The sequence below is a fragment of the Solanum tuberosum genome, unplaced genomic scaffold (genome assembly GCF_000226075.1).
Source record: "Solanum tuberosum cultivar DM 1-3 516 R44 unplaced genomic scaffold, SolTub_3.0 scf00313, whole genome shotgun sequence".
Classification (NCBI taxonomy): Eukaryota; Viridiplantae; Streptophyta; class Magnoliopsida; order Solanales; family Solanaceae; genus Solanum; species Solanum tuberosum.
In genome coordinates, this window is record NW_006239248.1 from 555,367 (window position 1) to 564,809 (window position 9,443).

At 32.2% G+C, this 9,443-nt stretch overlaps 1 protein-coding gene across 4 annotated transcripts; it reads right to left on the reverse strand.

Annotated features, from left to right (window-relative positions):
• Positions 1 to 796: 796 nt before the first annotated feature.
• LOC102582689 (agamous-like MADS-box protein AGL66) lies at positions 797 to 7,004 on the reverse strand. Of its 4 annotated transcripts, none has more exons than XM_015314898.1 (11): positions 6,871 to 7,004; positions 3,067 to 3,264; positions 2,926 to 2,973; positions 2,791 to 2,815; positions 2,637 to 2,698; positions 2,442 to 2,448; positions 2,228 to 2,289; positions 2,015 to 2,114; positions 1,850 to 1,900; positions 1,696 to 1,754; positions 797 to 1,085 (listed from the first exon to the last, which is right to left on the reverse strand). In XM_015314898.1, exons 2-11 carry the CDS (start codon positions 3,249 to 3,251, stop codon positions 1,076 to 1,078), a joined length of 609 nt encoding a protein of 202 aa, XP_015170384.1. In that variant the 5' UTR covers positions 3,252 to 3,264; positions 6,871 to 7,004; the 3' UTR covers positions 797 to 1,075. The 4 variants fall into 4 exon arrangements, with proteins under 4 accessions (XP_015170384.1, XP_015170383.1, XP_015170382.1 ...); XM_015314897.1 differs by having other exon boundaries at positions 3,067 to 3,270; XM_015314896.1 differs by having other exon boundaries at positions 3,067 to 3,304.
• Between the last annotated feature and the right edge of the window lie 2,439 nt (positions 7,005 to 9,443).

Genomic DNA, 9,443 nt, shown 5'->3' on the forward strand with positions numbered 1-9,443 from the left:
AATTAAGGATATTTTTAGTAAATTTATAAATTACAATACAATACGATACAGTCAAACCAAAACAATAAAAATGTTATTAAACAACAACAAACAATATAGTCTAGCCAAACATTGTATCTACCATACAATACAGTACGATAGAGTACGATACAATACAATACATTATGAAACATTGGGTAACAATGATCCACACAAAGTGTAAAAGAGCTCCAATCACTTTCTATTTATCATCAACAAGTTCCTTACTATGTCAACTTCTTGAGGCATAGTTGTTGTTGCAATGAGAATGATAGTGGAAAGGACCAAAAACATTTCATGGCTAGTATTTACCAATTATATAAAATTTTCATGCCCACTGATCAAAGAAAAGCTTTCATTATAGCGCCAACGCTGGTTCAAAAATCGTTTTACATTGCAATTTTGAGCCCGTTTGTGGAATTCTTGCAAATTTTTCGAATCCCCTTGTTAAAATTCTCACTCCACAATTACAAAAGTTCTTCTACTGAAGTGGAGGGAACGAGAGAGTTAATAAGATGTATTATCATATCCAATACTATATAAAAGTACCTTAAATTACATTTTTATAGGCAAAATCATTTTGAAAAGTTTGAAGAATCTAAGAGAAAACTTCTGCTCCTCAAATAATTAACATGTCCATTTTTGTAGAATTGCTTTTAAGTCGAAGAGTAAAATTTTTGATCACTTACAAAATGAATAAAAGAAAGTAGTTTTTTCATTACTACTATGTCTAGTTTCTAATTAAAAGATTCAGAAAATTAACAAAAACATTATGAACTAGGAGGATGCAAAAGTTACCAAAATAAAAACCAAACTGTTTTCTATTTCAAAACAGAATACCTATGTTTTGATGTCATATTCTAAAAGTTGCATTACATAGTAGCTATATGCAACATTATTCATACTTTTGCTTGCCTGATTGGGACAAGTTATTTATTCTACTAAGTTCTTAACATAAACTAGTAGTATAACATAATTATATTCCTGCTGCAGCTGTTGGACACCCGCAGCTACTTCTCCACCGTGATCCGGCCTGTTTCCTCAAAACTGCCATCCCCTACTGGTTCCTACAAATCCAGAGAAGCAAGTTTCAGCAGAGTAACACGCAAGTGTTTGAAAATTAAAAAAAAAAGTTGCTATAGATCTAGTTCACTTATTAATACAATGATGGTATGAAATGAGTTTAAATGAAGAAGTGTGGATTCCGACATCAACTTGTTTGAGACTGAGGCATAGAAATCATAATATATATTTACTAATATATATATCATTCGGCCTTCTAGTTTACCAAAAATGGCTGAAGTATAAAGTATAGATATTTCAATTAGTATAGAGTACACACTACCTATACACTGTGTACCTATTTTGTAAACTAGATGACCCTGAGGTCTTGACCTGAAATTTTCTCTAAGATGGTATGATAGATATAAGGGGTACTTGAATTAGATCACTGCAAATCAGATGGTCAAACGACTTCCTCAACCGGTAGATTGAGGGTCCGAGTCATGCTGGAGGGTAAGTGGAACACTATTGATCCTCCTAATGAGTGGAGTGGGAAAAAAAGAAGACCTCCTGAGACTTCTTTCAAACATTTCATGTTTTTCAATCTGAAGATAGTAATTAAGAGACAGACAACTTTAGGAAATAGAACATATATAAAGCACTCAAAAGAGTTACCAGTAAGCATTTAAATATGAAGATTCGTTACCTGCAGCAGCCATATCCTCTGTGTTGACCTAGAAATAATAATGCTAACAGTTACTTTCCATACTGGATGCAGGTAAAAAATTTAAACATCCTTCCAAATATGAAACAATCAAAAATGGCTTACCGCGGGATATTCATTTTTCTGGAGAAATCCTTGGACACCCAAGAGTTTTGCCTGATAAGAAGAGTACAAAGCATGATCATGCCGGTCCTAATTCAACTAACCAACTGCTACTATTTTTTATTGAAATAGAAGTAAAAAATTGCATCAGCCTTGAGATACGCTCACTTTTGATTGTTGAATCTGTTCCATATTACTCCGAAGGAACTGCGCATATGCTTCAGCTTCTTGGACTGAGCTGATATTCTCCACTTGCGGTTTGTAATACCTGCTCCATCCAAGGAAGAAAAACATTATTCCTTTTTTAGAAATAGAATATCAAAAAAGAGATGCACGACAAAAAAAGAAAGAGAAGAACGAAATAGAGAGGAACTCTTTAACCTTATTTTCTGTTGTGCTTCAATTAGTGTTTCTTTGAGCTCATTAAGCTTCTTCCCATGAGCCTAATATGGAAATACATGGAAAATATATCAAGTTATGAGTTTTCAGTAATAACAAATATAAGCTTATAACTACTGGCTTAATATCACCCTATCCAAGTGATATATCCTTGGAGTTTTTAAGTATACACTATTGTGGAAGCATCAAATCTTACCTCAGCACTAAAGCACGTTGACCAATCATCAGCATCGTAATATACCCAGCAAAAAATGAAAAAAATTATTCAATCACATAGAAAATACCAACCAAAAAAAGGAAAAAAAGAAAAGAAAGAGAGAAGTCATGTATCCACTCGGACGAACTAATAGACTAATACATATAAATGGAGTGCCAAAGGAGAGTGTCATACATAGCTATCTTTCCAACCATTTTGCCTTCAGATTTCGACTGTGTGAGACTCTGCATCAAAAGCTGCAAAATAAAGTCATGTTAAGGTCAGATGAAACTCCAAGGACTTGCCGGTAGAGGCTGTTGATCAGTAAAAAATGTGTAAAACTTAGTACCTGTTCATTTGGATTTGGTATGAGTCTTCAACAATCATGTGGATTGGGTCAACAAAAAAAAAACATTTGAGATAATCAGTCAAATGGAATTGGCAAAGTCTAGTTCATGGATCTGGCATATTGAAATAAACATACCGCTGATTCACAGACTTGTTCATAGCACGGACCATGATATCCTCAACACTAAGCAACCAAAAGAAATCATATCACATTTTGTATCATAAAGGAAATATAGAATGTTCAAACAAAAAAGATCATTCTAGAAATTCCATTAACCTTTCTTTGCTAGAATAGCTGGTCACTTGACCAGCTGGAGAAAACATCAACAACGCAACATCTGTATCACATAAGACCGCCAACTCATTTGACTTCTTAAGAATGGTATCCTTGCGCTTTGAATAGAACTGTTGACGGGATATTGGATCCTCAATTTTCTTCATCACAAGCTTATTGCGACCCATGAGAAGATGCAAACTAGAACTGGAAGTTAGATGCAAGGTTGTTCTTCAATGAACTGAGAAATATATAGATCAACAGAGAAAAAAAAAGGAAAAAAATAGGTCAAAGAATTTAATACGTTAACGTGCTAGTCTTAAGTCAAACCAGTTTAGAAAATCTAATATTAAATCAGATAGAAAGATTTTGTGAAGAAAACAACTTTCAGTGCTAATCTTTAGTCAACACTAGATTTTTTCTGTGGGCGGTAACCTGCGGAATGGAAAATAACAGTTAATGAACATAAATATGTGGGCTATAATAACCTGTTGAATGGAAAATAACAATAACTCCTAAGCTCTTTCTTTCAAATAATGATATTAGACAAGTCCTATTTATCACCTTTCCTAGAATTCTTAAGGCAATATGATATAATTTCAATGTATAGAAGAATTTATATTTTTTTATCTCAAGATAAGTGTAAGGTTTATGAGAAGATCACATTAAAAAGAACTAAGATAATACATCAGTAAAACTAATTTATGTCAGTACAGAATAACACTATTTCTTTTTAGTATGCCTATAGCATTGCACCATAGAGAAACTTTAGGTCAAAGTCGAATTAAAGATTTTAAGTTTATAGGTTCTGGATTCTAATACAGGACAATAATTGTGACCGGGATATTTTAATTATCACGTGGATTTTTTGACACAAATATAGAGTTTGAAACAAAGCTACTGAGTACTGCCGAACCCATAACTTATGGCATAGATCCGCCCAACTAATGATGAAACATGATACTTAATAATGCTACACCTATAAAATAGTATAAGAAAAAACAGGTCATATCATTTGGCTGAGTGACTTCCTCCCCTCTCGTTTATCAGCTTTACCCTTGACCTAACAATAAAATATATGTTCACAGCTTCAAATAAAAAATTGATGTCCATATCCGTTCTTTTTTTTTGAAAACTGAGAAATCCGCGAGGGTCAATGACACATAGTTAGAGACTCCTGGGATCCCTTCTCTTTTGAATACCAGGCCTTTTTTGTGGTAGGGTTCAAACTCAAATCATGTGCTCAACTCATACCATGCATTAAATATTTAAATTACTCCAGATTCTTACTAAGATTTAAAGAGCTCCTCTTATTTACATTCTCAGCAACAGGTTTCTTCTTAGACACACATATCAAATTGATTGCTCTGTCAAACATAGGTTACCTACCTATCTACATACATAAATGATTTGTTCTTTAGTATATGGAAACCACATAGATATGTACAAGCAAAGAATAATCTAGATTACAAAGGAGAAAACAACAATGAACAAGACAGAATACTTGAGTAACTAATACTAACTGTCATGACCAAGTATACTTATCTGAAGCTTCACCTTCCGCAACATATAAACACATGCATTTGGTGCAAGCAAATAATTGGTTATATACCAGAAGGAATGTTGAAAACCTTCACTTTTAATTGACCGTTTATGAAAACGACAAGCATAGAGGTTCATAGAGTCCATAAGTTGAATTATTGAACTTTCGAACAGTGAATGTGAAGTGACATCATATAAGCTAGAAAAGGTCAACTTTCAAAATCTCACACTCAACTACCTAATGCGGTGAGCACCTCAAAAAAAATAAATTGGATCATTGTTCAAATAAAGTTATGTAAGCCCCTTGTGAAAAGCAATGATCATTTGCATTGGAATAACTCAAGTTTGTCTTCCCACCGTAGCATACTTGTCATTGTGTGGCATGGCACGAGGTCCATTATTGGCCATCAAAGACACCATCTTCTCGAGTATTTGTGGATTGTTGTCAAGCTAGTTGGAATCAAGTCTTCCCTTTCCATCGACCCTTTCCCATATGGCAATAAATGCTTTGACAGGGCAACTCCATTTCTTGGTAATAGTTTAACAACTAATCTACCTGAAAACATTCTCAAATTCAAGGAATGTTTATACGTATTGTGAGTGTTCTTCTCGAGATTAAAAACGAAATCGGAATCTTTCAGTATCCTATCCACATTCGTATTACTCAATGTGTTAAATTGTCCTGTATATTTCCCAAGGCTCAAAGAGCTCCTATTACTTTCCTTTATCATCAGCAAGTTTCTTGTTTGTTCTTTTTCTCTCTTTTCTGCGTTCGTCTTACTCGACACATTAAATTTCCTAGGATACTTCCCAAGGCTTCGAAGAGCTCCCATCACTTTCTGTTATCATCAACAAGATTCTTCTATGCTTTGATTTTCTCTTTCCCGCATTTGTCTTACTCCACACATTAAATTGCCCCCAATACTTCGCAACATTCAATGTTCACTTTCCTTTTTGTTTCTTCCTCTCTGATTTCCGCATTCGCCTTACTCCACGCAATAAATTTCCCCGAATACTTTCCTATGTTTCAAAGATCTCCAATCACTTTCTATTATCATTGACAAGTTCCTTACTTGCGTAGATTCTTTTTTGTGTGTGTGTTTCTCTCTTTTCTGCATTCGTCGTATACATACTCCACCCGCCCCCAGCCTCACCCTGGGTACTTCTCAAAATTTTAAAGAGCTCCCATCATTTCTCATTATTCACACAAACTCAATGCCAAAACCCAACAAACATAGGTGTAGTGCATCCATTCCCTTGTCTATTTGTTGTCAGGTTTCTATATTTGCACCCATCATAGACGGATGTACAAGGAAGGAACAAACTAATATTATGAACGAGAACGGGTGTGTCTCAAAACACCTACACCTAATATTATTACGCAAGTAGGAAGTATAGATAACTTCTAATAATTTTTATCTTTATATTTTTCATTTTATATAACATTGGCTTGAGAATTGAGAAGAATTTGATTGGATAAACATGGTCAGTGAAGGTCAATATAGCCAGCCCCGACTTGTTTGTATTGAGGCACAGTTGTTGTTGTAATGAGAATGATAGTGAATAGGACCAAAAACACTCCATGGCTAGATTTTACCAGTTGGGAGCCACAACAAATGAAAGGGGTTTAATTGTATCTCCTTCCTCGAATTATATTGAGGAAATAGGAAAAATTACAAGTCGTATTTGTACATAAATAAATTTTGAATCCTCTCGACCTAAAAGTTCAAAAAATGATTTACATCACAATTTTGAACCCATTTGTGGAGTATTTGCAATATTTTTGAATCCCTTCATTAAAATTTCTGGTTCCGCCACTACATAAGCCTTTCTATTGACCAAGTATTCTAATCAAAAGTCTCACTCTCTTAGAAAGAGACCTTGATGTCTGCTGAGTCGTTTTTGACTAAAGGAGAAAGTTTCCAAAGACATTTTTTGATACCCAAGGTCTCTGAATCAGCTTTCACGCAGCTCAACTAGTTCCACTAATTATCCAGGAAAAACCTGAAGATTAGAACTTGTTTAATAAGCCTTCGTCAAGAATCACTTAATTAGGGTTTTTTCTTCTCTAGTAGAATTTGAACCTGAGACGTTCATTGACCACTAAACTACACTCTTGGGTGCGTTTCATTATACTCGTAAACACATATACATTTGAGGTAAAAACACATAACAATACTACTAATTGATTTCAAGCAATAAATTAGCACTAATTAACTATGCAAATAGCCATTAAAATAGGAAGAAGGCAAGTACAAAACATACCTGGGAGAGCAGTTGATTCAACAATGGCAATGGAATTAGGAATACATAACTGAGAAGGAAAAATTAAATAGATGAGAGTCATAAAGATCAAAGAGGCAGAATTTGACATTCTTTTGTCTGTCCACTTTCTAATCTAATTTAACAGGGGAGTTAAATAGACTTAAAAGTGAGGTGTAATAATAAATGACTCTTTTAAAAAAAAAATCAATTATAGAAGTATTAGTCTATTACATCAAAGTCTCCAAAAGTCTATTTATTTCAAACTTGTTTTGATACACGTACATTGCACATGAATGTCAAATTATGTAGCAAAAATTACTTTACCACTTCAATTATACGGGTATTTAAAAAACTCCATAACAACTTTCAAATGAATTTAATCTCACTCTTAACACTACAATACTAGACTCACAATGGGAAGTGAATTACACACGTGTCTCGTTAGCGCCACATTAGTGGCACATCAACCCTACATCAGAGCCATGTAAAAATAATAGTTAATTTTTTTTTCTTTTTATTATTATTGAAAGACAATTTTTTCCCCCACAATTATGAAACATTAAACAATGAATCACCCAAAATTCAAGAAAATTGCATCAAAATTTTAGGGATAAGGGTCTGAAAAATATCCCAACTTTGATCGAATTTGCTGTTGCGATACTAAACTTTCACAAGGACCTATTACCTCCCTAGACTATTTAATACCGTATTTTTTATCCCCTGAACTATTTAATAGTGTATTTTAAAGGTATATATGTGCTCACGTGGACACATTACTTATTTATAATTTTGCATTATTTTTTATGTCCATGTGGGCAAATATTATATATTTAAAATACGATATTAAATAGTCTAGGGTGGTAATAGGTCCTCATGAAAGTTTAGTATCGCAATAGCAAATCCGACCAAAGTTGGGGTATTTTAAAGACCCTTATCCCAAAATTTTACTTGTCAATGTAGGCACAAGCCTTGTTGATAAAACATGTGGAGCTTGAGGGTATAGCTGAAGATGTCATCATTAAAAGGGATTAGCTTCAATCTTTGGTTTTCATTGTTGAAAAAAATTAGCTTCAATTACTTGTGACTGCCATTGTTGAAGGAAATTAACTTCAATTTGGGAACAGCAATGATAAAGCTAAGTTCAATGATCTTCAGTTTTGTATAAGAAAAAAGAAAATTAAATTAAAAAAAAATAATGAGGATGAGATGAGAAAAGGGTGGGAGGGCAAGCTAATACATTTTTGTTTCATTTCAACAAGTTTGGGGGTCTAAATTCAAACTGTATAGTGAGAATTCAATAATAGCAGCCAACAGGGCATGCTGATATATTCTTGTTTCATTTCAAGAAGTTTGGGGGCCTAAATTCAAACTTTATAGTGAGAATTCAATAATAGCAACTAACGCAAGCTGATACATTTTTATTTCATTTCAATAAGTTTGGGGGCCTAAACTCAAACTTTTTAGTGAATTTTTTTTTAGTTGTCATATATAAATGGAATATAATCAACTTCACATATTCTTATTTAAAATGAATACAATCAACTTCATAAATTCTTTTGACGATTTGACTTTTTCTTTTTTCTTCAAATGTTTTGTAGTTATTCAGACAAAGTCACTATAATCAACTTCATATATAGATATTATTATTTATTTTGTGTGTTTGAGTTTAGTTTTTACTTGAATATTAACACTATCAATGAGATTTGTGTATGCATTTTATATAGTGATTAGTAATTATTGCAAATTGTTCGCTTTTGTTGATTATTTTTCCTTTTTTATATAATTTTTAATGATTTTAAGTTTTTTTTCTTTTTGCAGGATTTGTTCAGCGTATTGTGGCTATCTTTTAATTCTGAATAAAATAAAAAAATAATTTTTAAAATTTTGATAAATGATTCATATGCAACAATTCTTTTACACACCTATTTTACCCATCTTCTTAATGAATTTTTATTGTAATAAAAATTAAACGTTATAGGATTATCTTTCTTATATATCTTTATCTATTCAATGTATTATTCGAAATTGATACAGATTTATGAAAATATCATTCAGTTGTAAGCATCATATTGTACTAAAATATCACATATAATTATATAATTTTTTTAAAAAATATCATATAATTGGTATATGACATTTAGAAAAATTCAAAGATAAAAATTAAAATTTTTAATAACATGCCTACAATTTGATATTCAAGTGATTAAAACTTTTTTAGTTTTATGCTTAACATTATCACGATGATAGGACTTTTCTTAGTTATATTTTGTTTTAATGCAACGATTAAATAATTTTTTTAAAAAATATCATATAATTGGTATATGACATTTAGAAAAATTCAAAGATAAAAATTAAAATTTTTAATAACATGCCTACAATTTGATATTCAAGTGATTAAAACTTTTTTAGTTATATGCTTAACATTATCACAATGATAGGACTTTTCTTAGTTATATTTTGTTTTAATGCAACGATTAAATTTTCTTATATCTTTATTATTCTAACAAGAGGATAATATGAATAGGTTATGTATGATTTTGAATAATTTTGAGAGAAAATGCATAAGTACCCCC